This window comes from Hippichthys cyanospilos, chromosome 1 (genome assembly GCF_059441005.1).
Source record: "Hippichthys cyanospilos isolate Australia breed blue-spotted pipefish chromosome 1, RoL_Hcya_1.0, whole genome shotgun sequence".
Lineage (NCBI taxonomy): Eukaryota > Metazoa > Chordata > Actinopteri > Syngnathiformes > Syngnathidae > Hippichthys > Hippichthys cyanospilos.
In genome coordinates, this window is record NC_142369.1 from 8,794,592 (window position 1) to 8,809,387 (window position 14,796).

The window sequence follows — 14,796 nt, forward strand, 5'->3', positions numbered from 1 at the left end:
GATGTGTTACTTTTAAAAAGCCACTTTGCAAATATTAAATTAATGCTTCTCTGCTTTAGGATAGTGAAGTGGATTTATATGTGGGAGTCATCGAATGCTTGTCTGAGATGTCTGATACGGAAATTGACCGCATCGCAGCTGTCAACAAGGTACAAGTCCCAGTTAGAGGTGTTCCTAATATTTTTCCACTCTCAAAGAAAGCTTTGGATGCACCCACATCCAGAAAGAGTTCTACGGAAGAGAATTATGGCCAGTCGTGCCTATTTTACTCAAGTCTACTAAGTCTACTTAAGTCCCTAATGTTATGACTTTTTTTTTTTTTTTTAAGACTCAAATGGAGAAAACCTGCTTCATCTTGGCTTACCTGGCCTCCCGGGGCAGGATTCCCCTCCTGGCTCTCAATGATGTCATTGCCAGCGTGCTGTGTGGTTGGCCAAGCCACCGGGTGGGCTGGATCCTTCTGCAGACGTTCTACCAGTCTCGCCTGGCTGCCAGTGTCAATACAGGTTGCATTTTTTGTTTTTGTTTTTAAGGATAACGAGGAACTTTAAGCTGTAAATTCTATTTTTTTGTTTGCAGGTGTTTCTAAGCGAATGGAGTGGCTGCTGGAGTTGATGGGCCTCATCCGGAATGTAGCCTACGGTGCTAGAGAGGTCACATGTGGAAGCATCAAATTGGTGTGTCGGATGTCTTACTATTTGGGAGATTGAGACATGGTATTTCTTTTCATGTTACATGCCGTTGCTACGTCGATTTTTTTTTTTTTTTTTTTTGCGCCTTGTTTTAGCAAGCCAAAATTTGATGTACAAATGAGCTTCAGCTTTTGACCACTTGATAGCGGCAGAGAAAAAGTTCAGCGAGTTCCCAGGGTTATCAACGTATCCTTTGAAAACTTTAACAAGTAAATAGCTCCTTAGTTTTCTATAGCAAATCAAGTTCTACAAAATTTCAAAAATGACCACCTTTTACTTATCTTTCTTTTAATTCCAAGCAAAGAGTGCAGTGTTCTTCGGTTCAGCAGAATCTCTTATATTGAATGTTAAAATAAATGTTTAAATAAATAATGACCCAAAGTTAACACTTTTTTAAAGTTATCTATCATCGACCATTAGATTCCTAAAATGGCAGATGTCAATATTCGTCATAATGACAAAACTCTACACTTGATATTTAGATAGTTTTCCGCGGGTCTGTGACACTTTTTTTCAGCATTTTTGACTGGTATTCTACCAAGAAGCGTAAACCATAAAAACTGGAGAATGTACTTAAATAATAATAATAGACTCACTATCTTTTTTTTTTTTTCTGCAGGCCACAGACTTCCTGTTCCAAGTCTTTGCCGCGGCCGTCGTTTCCTGGTGCGACCTCTCCATGCCCCTCCTGCTTGGTATCAGGGCGCTTTGGTTCCCGTGGGGCCCGACATCCAAGCCCGCCGCCCTGGCGCATGCCCTGTACGGCACCGAATCGCTAACGGAGGGCGCCCTGCCGCGATGCCTGCTGGCACTGCCCCGCAGCTTGCCCCCGCTTCTTGACAAAGAACCCTGGAACTGCCAGTCGCTCAAGGTCATTACCGCCAGCAATCCCTCCCATCCCGCCGACTTCACATGTGGAGTTGACTTCAAGTGTGTATGCGTGTGGTAGTTCATAGAATGGCTTCTCAGTGTTGTGGAGGGACCCGAACAAAGTCTGTCAACGACAACAGTCGAAACAGCTCGAGGTGGGAAAATGTCAAAAATGTTATTATATTTTTTTCATTATGAATCTAAGATGGCCATTGTTTTCCTTTCAGCGGCTCTCTTGGCCCTGCGGTGTTCCCCTGAGTTCAAGAAGAAATCAGTTTGGACGAGAGCATATGGCTGGTAATCAGACAAGCTGTTTTTAGCATTTATCACTTAAGTTAACCTTAAGGTGGATTCCAAGGACACGGAATAAACAAACGACCGTGGTGTGATGTCGAGGCAAGTCGACATTCATTATGAACCACGTGGTATTTATTATTATTATATATTTTTTTATAATCGTCGTCAATCATCGTCATTTTTTCTTCATCTTCTTGGCCCACCTCTCCAATTGATGTTGTCTCTCCTCCAGCGATTGCCACACTGTGAGCGAAGCTCCTGGGAAAACAAAAGCACTATTTTCTTTGATTTCATGAATGAAGTTACGAGATTATGGCAAAAAGGCGGCATCTTCAGGCTTTACTCGTAACTGCAACATTGAATGAATATACGTGCCTTTTTCGCTCATTATCTGACGCTATTTGTCATGTATATTTCTGCTTCCCTTACCTTTAGAGGAAAAACAAAGCCAGTGTTGGGTCTTTTTTTTTTTAATAAACAATAGCCTTTTTCATTTGTCAAACATCTTTTCAGTGTTTTACGCTTGTCATTTGCTACATTTGAGAACGCTGGGAAGACGAATGTTTCCGAATTCCGACTGGAAAAAGTGCACTCGAACACCCCTTTGAGGTCCGAGATGCAAAAACGAAAAAAAAACCGTCCGATTTCACAAAAATCAATTAAGCACTGTCTGCCGTCTTTGAGGTCAATTTGAATGCGATAAAACAGACTTCCCTCGAATGCAGCATTTGAATCTGCGTGCAGAGTTTGAGAAGCAGCTATCAAGTATTTTGTGTATTTTGCAGTGAGGTTGACAGCTGATGAGTCTTTTAGAGTCAGATTTACGAATACAGATTAACCCCAAATATTATCAAATTCATAAATTAACTGACAAAAACAATGGGTTCTTTTTTATGTCTTCTGCCAGCATTCTTCACACTTGAGATTTTGATCTTATTTCAAACTAGAAATAAAAGTTTATGGTTTTACCTTTACTTGTACAGGAAATCCATGCAGGAATCGTTTTGTCATATAAATTAGCAATTATATGAGATTTCAGAACAACAGTGACACAACTAAACTTAAGCTGCAACACTCTGCCGGGAACAACTTCAAAACAAAATCATACCATTGGCATTCGTGTTCATATATTATTTGGTAAATAAAGCTTTAATTTGAAGTTGGCGTTCTCGCACTTTTGGCGTGTTTTATTACCATGAAATTGTTGTAACGACTGACTTGACATTTTTTCTGAATGTTTATTATAGTGTATATTCTATCTAATACTATTTATATTATATGTACTCTAATATGCGGGTATCTGGGTTAAGAATTTATTATTTTTTTTAATCCTAGGTATTCAAATTACTCAAAGACTCTTTTCACCCCTAATTGTTTCAAAAGAGATTCTCGTTGCGACTCTGTCAAAGCTCCTTGTACACATCAAAGTATTACTTGAGCTCTTAGGTGGCAAAAAATATGTATTTTTACCATTAAAAATTTCTTAAAAAACCTTTTAAGTTATGTCTTACCCAACGCGAGGAGAGCCAGTGAGACAACCAGGACAACTGGACGGTGAACAGGCACAAAAGCTGTTGCATTCCCCACGTGCGATGCTTCCTCCTCTATGTACTGCTTCACGTGCCATATTGTGACCCCTGTTGGAACATAAATGATCTTTAGTTGGGAATCTTTCAAATTTGACTCGTTCATGTTTCATGGGGGGGTTGACAGATGTGGTTCTCAACCTTTTTTTTTTTTTTTTTTAATAAATAGGCCTTTGAAATATTTTCTTGGGACAGGAAATAAAAGACTTCCATCCGTGTCTGTTGACTCCCTGTCCTAGTGGTTCAGTAACCTAAATGTTTTTGTTTCTCTCTCCGACACGCCTATTTCAAATGACCAGCTCAATAGCAAGCTCTGTACAACAGGAGCTGGATAACTGCCCTGACCATTTGAATCAGATATGCTGGAGAGAGAAATCTCAAAAGCATGCTGGATACTGGCCACCAGGAACCTCAACAACTCCAGAACATCGTCTATTTTATTTCTGGTTTGTTTGCCAGAAAATTGCACCACTAATGATAATGTGCATCCAATGTTTTAACTATAACACAATTTACCAGTATGTTGCTTCATGTTCTAATTCATTTGCTCTTAATTCAAAAAGAAAAAATGGTATTGTTCCGTCATGGCATTAAAAAACGCACTAAATTGGAGTTGCTGCTAAACTCTCATTTACCTACCCCTTAGGGGTGTATGTAACTCCATTGGAGAACCACGGCATCTTCAAGACGAGTGAATGAAACTAAAACTGGAATCGCTACGAATGGTAGTTTGCCTGTTGTTTTTTCAAGGCGGGTCTTTGAGCTGATCAAAGTATAAATCCGCCTAAAACACAACCTTGCGAAATTTCTCTCTAAAACTATTTTAAAACCAAGTAGCCGTGTGGTCAATTTTGAGATTTTTTTTTTTCTGGTGCATCCGATCCACCAAATTATAAGTTTTCATGGTGAAATCAGTGATGGGGTCACCTTCTGTGGCAACAGACAAAATGTATATGGGGATCCACAGAGTGTAACGGGCCCACAGCATGACAGCGGAGGGAGCATCCATCACGCACATAACTTCATTGAGGTACCTGCGCCCAAAACCAGATGGCTCCATGTTAATTGTAGATGCCTTTGAAGCCTATGTTCATTCATATTATGCGAGCGTGAACCTCAGCAAGTCCAAAATGTTCCAGCAGAAGAGTTGCACGCACACAACGGGTTTGCTCTGAACCTCTTCTAGCCAGATGAGCATCATCAAGAGGAGGTTCTTCTCTAAAACCTAGACAAAATGTCAACATTCATATGTCGTCAGATCAAATCAACGATCAGGTCTCGTCAGACCACATCAGCACCGATATGATTGCTTTTACTTGGATGAGGCGTGGGAGCAGTTTGGCTTTTTCGATATGGTCGATGATATGGAAAATCTCCAAGACGGAGAACAGCTGACAGAGGCTCATTACGAAACCGACCGAGTGAAATGTGTCCGCTAGGGCATCTGCAAAAAAAAAAAAAAAAAGTTCTACTGCGGGCAACACAAATTTGCATCGCTTCGAATCTTAGCACTTTTAAGCTAACCTTGTCCGAAGGTGAGAAACCTGACCACTGTGTTTGTTAGTATCCATGTGTGTCCGCAGAATTGGAACAGGTTGTAGAAGAAAATGTAAGCAATCCTGACACTTAGCCTGCATTGAAGAAAATGACAAGGATACACAACAAAAAATCCTGGAGTCGATAATTGATTAATCAACAGGTACTGTATGTCTGTATTATACACTAAAAAGTGCAGTAGGATGTTATTTGAATTTAGCATAAACTATGTCGCATTTGACTTAGTTTTGTTTTGTTTGTATACAGCATCACAATATATAGTTCAAACAATGTGTAAACGAATGTGTATCCCATTCTGTTACAATTAATCTAACGGAGAGATCAAAATGTCAAGAAAAAGCTCATCAAATAAATTTCGGTCACTTACATTGTCTCTTCTAAGTTTTTTTTTTTCCCTCCCTCCTAACGGCTTTTTTTTTGCAGCCGCCTCAACAACGGAAGCAGGAAAAGAGCAGCAACGTTTGTTCATCTGCACTTCCTCAGGCAAATTATTCCTTTTTGCGTATTGGACTTTAAGCCCACCACTTGTATGCATGGGAAAACCTGGTTGGGACAAACAAATACATTATTATTAATAATATATTTTTCATCATTATTATTAATGTATTTAAAAATAAACATTGAATGTTTGGTGTTAAATGTTTAGAATAAATGAATACATTATCATGTAGGGCTGCGTTTGGAAAAAAAATCGTTTTGAATCCATTTTACTTACAGACAGATTCCGATTCATAAAACCACAAATCAATCTGTAACTCACATATTTATAGTAGCTGCTCCACCTATTATCTATACTATTTAGAGGTAACGCCTCATTCCACCACAAGATGGCGCAAACCTACCTCTTGTGCATTGTCAAAAAAGGTTCGTCTAGTGAACTATGTGGCTAAAGATTCCTAGCTCCAGGTATGAACGACAACTTGAAAAAATACAAAACATCAGTATCAGTATCTAACCAGTTGCTTGTTTTGTTTTTGTTTTTGTTTTTTTTTAGGGCAAAGAAGCGCTCTCTTAATTTGATATTAGGAGCAGTTTTCCTTCGAATGACCCCTTGGTGAGCAAGACCTCTGCTTGCTTAGAGGCCTAACTTCAACGTTAAGGTGCTTCAATTTTTTTCAACTATTTTTTTAAATTAAAAGTTTACATTTTAAAATGTGTTGAAGGAATTCCTGAAAATCTATTGGACATCTTGAAGGGTCTAATTATTTTGACATGTTCTGTCATGTTTTATTGCGGTACGTGAGCAGAAGAGCATGCTAATTGTGATTAGCATAATGCTAAAGTTAATCACGAATAGCTAACCGCTACGCTAGCATATACATTACGCGTACAGTGCTGCTTAATTTAGGTCATATGTAGGACGATAAATGTGAAGCTAGCTAAGCTACATTTCAAATATTAATGTTATCTAATTCATATTGAATGTGTAAGATTTCCAAAAATGCCCTTAGTTCTTTGAAAGTGATTCATTTTGATTATAAAATACTTAATAGAACGTGAAATGTGAATGTATGATGTGTTGCGTCTATGCTATAGCACAATTTTGTGTAGGTCTACCACATCTTTTTTTTTTTTTTTTTACATTTTTTAAGTATATTGTATTGCCTGTGTTAAAAAAAAAAAAACTCCCCCAAGTTGGAGCAGAAAATTTTAAAGTGTACAGACATATGTTTAGTGTTTATATAGGCGTGTGTCTCCACAAAACCCAATTATATGTTTTTAATGTATTTGTTTTTGTTCTTTTAACCCAAACAGTGAAAATAATATCTATTTTTTACATTTAGTTTTAGTTTTTGCCTTTTGAATTAAAACAAGCCACATTTTCTTTTCTTTTAATGAAATTAAATCAAACCAGCAGCAGCAAACCTTGTACATGCGAGTCAAAACTACAACAATTCATTTGCATTCAAATAATTGTTTAACAACAAAGGGAAATATGACGATTGAGCACATTCAAAGTACATAATAATAAGTGTAATACATAAATACATTTACAAATATTGCACTTTCTCTTTGACGAGTTAATTATTCTTCTTAAAAAAAACAGAAAAGGGGCAAAAATACAACGCTGCTTATGATTCTTTCAAAGTCTGTACATTATAAAGTGCATGCATATATATTGATGCTTGTAATGTATTTTTTTGGGAGGTGAAAGATTATTATATATGTGCATAAATATATAGTATGTACTGTAGAGTGTGGCCATCACTCAGCCATTTATTGACAATATCACTTTTTGAAATGATTGCGTTTAAAGGATACACAGACTGAGGAAAAGCTGATCTTGCCTTTACTTTTTTTTTTCTTTTTGACATGTCTAACATTGAAAAACATAGAGTAGGAGTTCGCAACCAGCGGTTCAGGTTCTCCTGTGCATCCGTAAATGGAGCATCTAAGCTGCAAAGTAATTTACAATAAATTATCATTCGGAAATAATAAAGATGTCCTGTAATGAAGAAAATGTATAATAGTATGAAAATAAGTCATTTTAAAATATAACTTTCCTTTCTTGCTAAACTTTTACATTTTGACTTCATCATATTCTCTTTGGTTTTATGAATATTATGAGGGTTTTTTTCCACCAAAAGGAAACATACTCAACTTCAGATTAGGAACAGTTTTTTTATCCTTAAACTACATTTTGGTGTTATGAAGATTAAAGCTTCTGTTTTGACAATGTATGACTTGTTAGATGTTCTTATTGACATGATGTACGTTTGTTCTTCTTTAAATAACTTATTTACTGCATTAAATGCGTCTCTTTTTTAATTGTTTTTTTTTAACAATGTCTTTATTCTTATAACTCTTTACTCCAACAAAATACATTCTCACAAAGATTACAATATTTTTCATTTGATTTTTTTTTTTTTTTTTTTTACTTCATCTTGATGAAGTTCGACTTTGACTTTTTGTCCTGACAAATTTACTTCATTCAAGTTTTTGTTCTGACAAAATTCAACCTTGATACAATTTGCCTTTATTGGTCTTTTTATCTCAACAAAATCTGAGATCATTTGGCTTTTCATCTTGAGTAAACTTTGGACTTTATTTTAGAGTTGATAAAATCATTTTAATGTTTGATTTTATTCGACTTTTGTTCTTTTAAAGTGTTCCTATGATAACATTACAGCTTATTTCCTCTTAATATGTAACATTTGGTGTTTTCCTTTCAAAAATAGGCTTTTTTTTTGCTGTGTAGTTACGAGGGAATTCTGTGTGAAAAGATTTTTGGGGTGGAAAAACTGAAAACCCCCCGGTTCAGATTGTGCTCGGCGGTTTGATGGTCATGAGAGTGCGTCCGTCGAGCGGCGCAAACAGCGGGTACACTTTCTCCTTGAAGTTCCCCGTGAAGGTGTAGATATGCGTCTTGCTTTCGGCGTTGTAGAAGGACACCTGACCCTCCTCGTAGTCTAAGTAGATCCCCATCCGCCGTGGCACCAGGCCGGCGGGCAGGATGGTCTCGGGCTTGGTGCAAGCGTAGAACTGGTGCGTGCCGCGCCACAGGCACCAGTAGCCCGTCTTGGGGGTCATGGGGAAGCGGCCGTGGCGTTTGGAGTTGACGGCGGCCAGCCCCACGCGCCAGTAGCCGTTGTTGGCGATGTCGACCTCCCAGTAGTGGCGGCCTCGGTTGTAGCCCTCCCAGGCCAGCACGCAGGGCCAGCTGTCAAAGCGCTGCGAGCTGTACGGCAGAACGGCCTGCGACAGGCCCTCCTGGACTTGCCGCTGGTCCTCGGACAGGGTCAGCCATGGGTGGTTGGTCTTTGGGTCCAGAATCACATCGGCTGTTATGGAGGACAAACTCTTGGTAAAAGTCGGGACAAACTGTTGCATATTTTTTTTAGTTCAGGGATGTCCGCCAAATAGACTGGAAAACAAATTGTCTTTTGGAGTTTCTTTATATTTGAAGTTTCAAGTAAAAGAAACCCAAAAAGAATATTGATTTGAAGCTTCAAATATAAAGAAAGTCGTTTTCACAACCACAAAAACACACAAGATTACAGATAATCGGCCTAAGATATTGCTATGTGTGTTGTGGTGTTCGGTCAATTAAATCCTCTACAAAAAATAACACTTTGGGTGCCACTGACGTGAAATAACGTCAGTGATAACTTTTTTTATATGGAAATGGACAGAGAAAAGGTTTGGGTGGCTCTGTTTTGATCATAAAGTTGGGAAAATTGAAAAAAGAAAACACTAATTATATACTGTACAGTCAATAAGAATGCTCAAAATTGGCTGGCAGGTTGATCTGCTTAGAAAATGGTTGGGTGTAAAAATCTGGCCAAATGTGTTAGTTTTTTAGAGCAGGTTTGTGGCTTTTTAATTTTATAAAATTGCTCAATTTTCATTTTTATTAGTTTCAGTACTAGTCTGACTTTTTAAAAAGTTTTATAATTATAAGGTGCCATTTCAGTTCGTTATATTTTCTTAAAGCAGTTCAGTTTTCAATATTAGTTTTGAGTTATTGTGTTTGTTTTGGTTAACTACAACTTACTGGTCAGTTCTCCGAAATTTAAAAAAAAAAAAAAATCATGAACATTTCCTCTCCTGAAGCTGAAATTCTGATCATTTTGACATTTAGAACTTTAAACGTCAAATTATGACTCAAAGATGATTAATGTTAAATTTAACAATCAATTAGTTGTTGATTAATTGAATAACTGTTGAAACTCTAATTGGTATATGTGTACTCCACTTTGGTCTAACCCCCCATGAGCGTGCAGTATTGTGTGTTGGCCTCACCTTCTGCACTGTTGATCCAACTCCAAACTGAAAGACACATCACACATTGATACATGTGAGTCCAAATTTCCATATCATAAATTAATAAGGTTATATTGTGAGTATGAAACGAAAGCTTACCTGAGTTGGGGATGTACCTTGACGTCCCCGCTTTCCATGTGCGCTGCTTTACTGGCAGCCATAACTGTGGGATCATACCCTAAAACAATTAATTCAAGCATGTTAGTTATCCTTCTTCCCGACAAAACTGTAAATCTTTGACCTGAGCCAACAAAAAAAACTTTACAAGACCAATAATGGCAAAGTTCAATGAATCAATTCAGCGTTTCAAAAGTATGCCAAAATGAAATGAGGAAATCAAACAGGATTGTCCTTGACATTCTTTTATAGTGGGCAAAACTTTAATCCAGATTAACGAGCATTTACCTTGCACCAGAGTAACTGCTACAGTTGGTCATTTTTCATTTTAAAAATGTAAATATTTATGATTTAAAACAAAACTAAATGAAGTACGGTATTATTTTATACAAGAATTCTTAAGGTTGCTTCGAGTGTCAGTAACTGGTATCGGGAGTCTTCATAGAAATATTATACTTTAAAATAAGAAAGGTATCAGCCCAATACGATACCTGGTATCGATATTCACCCACACCTATTTTTATTATTACAATAATCTATTTGGCATTGACACTCCCACCCCCCGAAAAAAAGGCAAAAATTCCCTCCTGGGATTTCCACGATGCATAGTCAGTGATCGTTAATAAAAGACAATTGTGTCGTAGGTTATCAGCACAGTCTTTGCTTATATAAACCTGACCTGACTCATATACTGTATTGCTCTCTTGCACGCACATGAAGGTTTGGCATTACATAAGACGCGCCTTATCAACTTGCTTTATGACTGTGAACCCGATCTTGCCTTTTTACTGCTTTATTGCGTCGTAACAAGCTGACCTTCTTTTTTAAATTTCTTCACTGTCATCCCCCCTCCCCCTCCCCTTCACATACACGCATACACACATTTCAACCCTTCTCGGTCGTTGGCTCACCATGCTGTCTTCCTTGAGGAGCGACCAGGTGATGAACTCGAGCAGGGGCAGCAAGCTGACCAGTCGTTTCTTCTTAAGACCCAGCAGGCGCAGCACTTTGCCCAACTCGTCGCTCTGCACACCACAACTCTGAAACAAGAATTCAATCTTGTGAAGTACATTGAAAACAAAAATCCCCCCAAACATTTTGTCAGATTTGAAGGTCTACTAGTTTATTGCTAACATATAATGTCAAAATTGAGATTAGCGCAAATGTTGCCTAGTTATAAACTACAACACTAAATGAAGCTTCTCAAATCTCTTCAACATATGTACTTCTTTGGCGCTAAGATGCCACAATAAATGGTCAACGTTCACAAGCTAAATGCTAACATATAATACCAATTCACATAAATGGCACATAATTTTAGCCTACAGAACAAAACTACATGAAGCTCCTCAATTCACTTCAGTATAGTTCCTTGTTACTAAGATGCCACAATCATTGTGTCCCAATGGAAAGCCCACTCGCTTAAGGCTAACATGTAATGGCAAGCGCAGTTAATTTAGCACACACTAAATGAAGTGAGATACAACACTACCTACAACAACACTAATCAAGCTTCTCAACTTACTTCAACATATACAGTTCTTTGTCATCAAGATGCCGCAATGATTTTGTCTAAAAGTCTGTTAGCTTAATGCTAACATATGATGGGAAACAACACCATAGACTTGCGAAGTGTGGTTAGCCTATTACATAATTTTAAACTACATTATAAAAACACAAGAAGCTTCTCAATTCACTTCAACATAGTTCCTTGTCATTAAAATGCCACAATCATTCATTTTGGAGCTTAATGCTAACATATTACGCCAAACAACCCCATAGACTGAGAAAGTGTGGTTACAATAGACGTTACATAAACATAAATTAAACTACAAAAGGACACAAAGCTTTTCAAATCACTTTAACATAGTTTCTTAAAATGCCACAACCATTTTATCGAAGCTCTATGCTAACATGTAATGCCAAACACAATTTTCAGAGAAGTTAGCATGGATGTTACCAAATTTGAAACTAAACGGTAACACTACATGAAGCTCCTCAACTCACTTGAAAAAAATTATTTGGCATCTAAATGGCACAAAATGAAAAAAAAAAGAACTACTTGAAGCTTCTCATTTCATTTCAGTGTGTTTTCTTTTTTTTCTTTTTTCTTTTTTTGGAGATGTTTCTCACCTCAGATACCTTCTGCACTTCCTTGGCCCACTCCATGACCCTCAGTTGCACATCCTCATTAGCATCTAAGTCCTTTGTGTTTTCTTTAGTCGCCATTGCCCACTGGTTCCCCTCCAGAACCTAAGACCGCTCAAGTTAGCGTATAGACTGCTTATGCAAGATGCCTGCGCCTGTCAGGTTTGCGCAAGGACTGACCTTGTCCACATGGCGTAGCTCGTTAGCCCACTCCAAGATGAGTTTACGACTCTCCTCCAGACTGCGCTCGGTACGCGAGTCGGACTTTTCTGCCTTGCTGGATGCTGCATCTGCATTGGCTCCGTTGCGCTAGAAAACCAAAACAGTGAGCCTAAATTTGCTGAATCGGCTTGGAATTGATTTAGTAAATTAGGACCTAGGCTTCACCGTTTGCAAATTTTCATGTGTGACCATATTTTTTTTTCTATTGCAGGTTTACCTCACTGTTTTTCTTGCTATTATTGTTCCTTTTTGGTAGAACCAGCCGACAAAATGATCAATTTTCTGTATTTTTTTTAAATAAAAGAAACAAACTAAAGAAAGGGAACAAAATTCTATTTCCAGACTATTTACGATCTCGCATGAATGCTGAAATTTCCACAACGTATATCATCATTTAATGGAAAGTATGTTATGGAGGTGCTCTTCCACGGTACCTTGCAAACCTGGTGCACTTGTTCCTTCCAGTGCTGGATAAACTGCACACACTCCTGCAGACTGCGCAAGTCCTTCAGGCTATTCTGGCGAACCTGTTGCTGGTGCTGAAAATAATATTCATTGAAGTTTTACCCTTTCCATACGCTCCATATTGATAAACACTTTGGAAATGTATTAGAACCAAAAAAAGTACCTGCGATTGTCCCGTGAATTTGCCGCTGGTGATGGGTCTGCTGGGAGCCGAGTTGTGGACCTGGACGTCCTCCTCGGCCAGTTTCCAACGTACGGCGCCGATGGAGCTGCTCTGAGTGGTGCTGTAATCCTGCGCCTTCAGCAGCAAGCTGCTTTCTGAGGCGAATCACAAATCGCATTAATTGCTCTGCGTCACAAACAACATCCGCCGATTGTGCCTTTCAAAACTTACTTCTGTCTGATTTCAAAATGCTCTTCATCTCCATCATCAGTGTCTCCTGGCTCCTATGGACAACAAGCTAGCTAGCTAAGCAAGTTAGCTTGCTAGTTAGTACTTAAGTTAGTTGTTTTGTTTATATCTTACTTTGCTGTAAAATGAATGTTATTTGGTTCATACATTGATAAATATTGTTCTAGTCGGTTGGTTGGTTAGTTAGTTATTTAGTTAGCTATGTAGCTAATTAGAAATTACATATGGCTGTCCGGCAGAATCATAACGTCAAGTCGTTGCAAAAGAGAGGAAGCTATTTTCAGCACTGTAAACAATTTATATACTGTATATTTTAAAAATATTACACACACGTGTAGACTACTGGCCAATAGTATAGTTTAAAAAAAAAAAAAATCACCAAAACATGTTATGAGATTTTGGCCTGATGCCAGCAATATAAAGCTAGTTAGTTTGCAAATTAGTGCTTAAAATCAAATAAATGTTTGTTGGTTTACTTTCTATTTTTCTTAAGCTACCTAAGAAGTAAACTGACCATTTTGTTATATGTATTTCCAGCTAATTTTATCCAGCAACTAGTGAGGTAAATATCCCAATAGTTTGACATGTAGTTACTTAAATATCAACCTACTTGTTAAGATAGTTAGATGCTAGTTAGACTGAACCTTTTTCTGAAATAATCTAATTATGATTTTTTTTTCTCAAAATTGACATTGAATATTTTTTTCGAAGGGTTCTCTTCCCATGTGTTATTCTTTGTCAAAAACAATACAGTAATCTGTATTACAATAAACCATATCATATTTTTATACTTACATTTATTGGTCGTATATCTTAGACCTATGCTATATTAATGCAAATGAACCATGAATTAATATAACATTGATTATTTACTCCATTTAGTGTTGGTAATTTACTAAAAATTTGGCTTTCATTTTTTATAAACGTTCACCATGACTTCTTCATAAAATTCTACCAAACAATTGTAATCTAAATTCAAGTCAGTATACCATGAGTAGAATACACTTCAAAATCATATATTTTAGGTTGTTATGCAAACTAAATGAAAACTGAATATTAGAAAATATAAATGAACAGCTATGATAGACTAAAGTGAAACACTGGTTTTGGATAGATAAATAAATAGCCTTAAAATGACATTTTTTCGACATGAAAGGCGATTGTGAAATCAAACAAGGCATGAATAAAATGCTAATCAAATGTAATAAAATATTGATAGTGGTAAATATAAAGAGTACCTGTAGTTGGAAGGAGTGGAGGTGCACCTCAGCAGTTGGATAGGAGAAGTGGTTGGCCTCTGCTACCCGTCTAGTCGTTTTGATAGAACCTCCGTTGATCTTTGGACTCATTATTTATTGGGAGGTGACATTTGCCCGGCTACCTTGAAACCGTCTGCCACCTTTTCTCCCTCACACACACAGTAAGGAATTATGTTTTACAGCATTGACAATAAAGCTCTGCCTATCACTGAGTGTGACGCACAACATGAGTTTAGTGGCTCGACTTGGCCTGCGTTACTGAAGCTTACAGTATCATAAGCCTGTTTATGTGGGGAAAAACAGCCATTCAGACATTTTTATTTTTTTATACGTTTGTCCTCATTTATGTTGCACGTGAGCTGAAACATATCTAGTCTATGTGGGTTAAAAAAGAAAGAAAGAAATAC

General features: G+C 37.6%; 3 protein-coding genes across 5 annotated transcripts in view; 1 reads left to right on the forward strand and 2 right to left on the reverse strand.

Annotated features, from left to right (window-relative positions):
* focad (focadhesin) overlaps nt 1-2,365 on the forward strand; it is a 24,923-nt gene extending 22,558 nt beyond the window's left edge. For both annotated transcript variants that reach the window (XM_088434896.1, XM_088434904.1), the window contains 6 exons: nt 60-149; nt 329-506; nt 580-677; nt 1,312-1,563; nt 1,642-1,717; nt 1,790-2,365. In XM_088434896.1, coding sequence (XP_088291022.1) covers nt 60-149; nt 329-506; nt 580-677; nt 1,312-1,563; nt 1,642-1,717; nt 1,790-1,863 — 768 coding nt within the window. In that variant the 3' untranslated portion in view covers nt 1,864-2,365. The remainder of the gene's footprint in view (nt 1-59; nt 150-328; nt 507-579; nt 678-1,311; nt 1,564-1,641; nt 1,718-1,789) is intronic.
* On the reverse strand, nt 1,996-5,457 carry hacd4 (3-hydroxyacyl-CoA dehydratase 4). The gene is made up of 7 exons (XM_088435070.1): nt 5,370-5,457; nt 4,970-5,076; nt 4,762-4,889; nt 4,561-4,670; nt 4,373-4,479; nt 3,371-3,496; nt 1,996-2,117 (listed from the first exon to the last, which is right to left on the reverse strand). Coding segments are annotated over exons 1-7 (663 nt in total). The 5' UTR covers nt 5,372-5,457; the 3' UTR covers nt 1,996-2,034.
* Nucleotides 5,458-7,270: 1,813 nt separating this feature from the next.
* LOC148428951 (uncharacterized) lies at nt 7,271-14,497 on the reverse strand. Of its 2 annotated transcripts, none has more exons than XM_088435014.1 (10): nt 14,369-14,497; nt 13,113-13,200; nt 12,882-13,036; nt 12,688-12,792; nt 12,212-12,340; nt 12,017-12,136; nt 10,795-10,923; nt 9,866-9,944; nt 9,746-9,772; nt 7,271-8,784 (listed from the first exon to the last, which is right to left on the reverse strand). In XM_088435014.1, the coding sequence occupies exons 2-10, from the start codon at nt 13,147-13,149 to the stop codon at nt 8,261-8,263; spliced, it is 1,305 nt and encodes a 434-aa protein (XP_088291140.1). In that variant the 5' UTR covers nt 13,150-13,200; nt 14,369-14,497; the 3' UTR covers nt 7,271-8,260. The 2 variants fall into 2 exon arrangements, with proteins under 2 accessions (XP_088291140.1, XP_088291131.1); XM_088435005.1 differs by having other exon boundaries at nt 13,113-13,204; nt 14,369-14,401.
* Nucleotides 14,498-14,796: the final 299 nt, after the last annotated feature.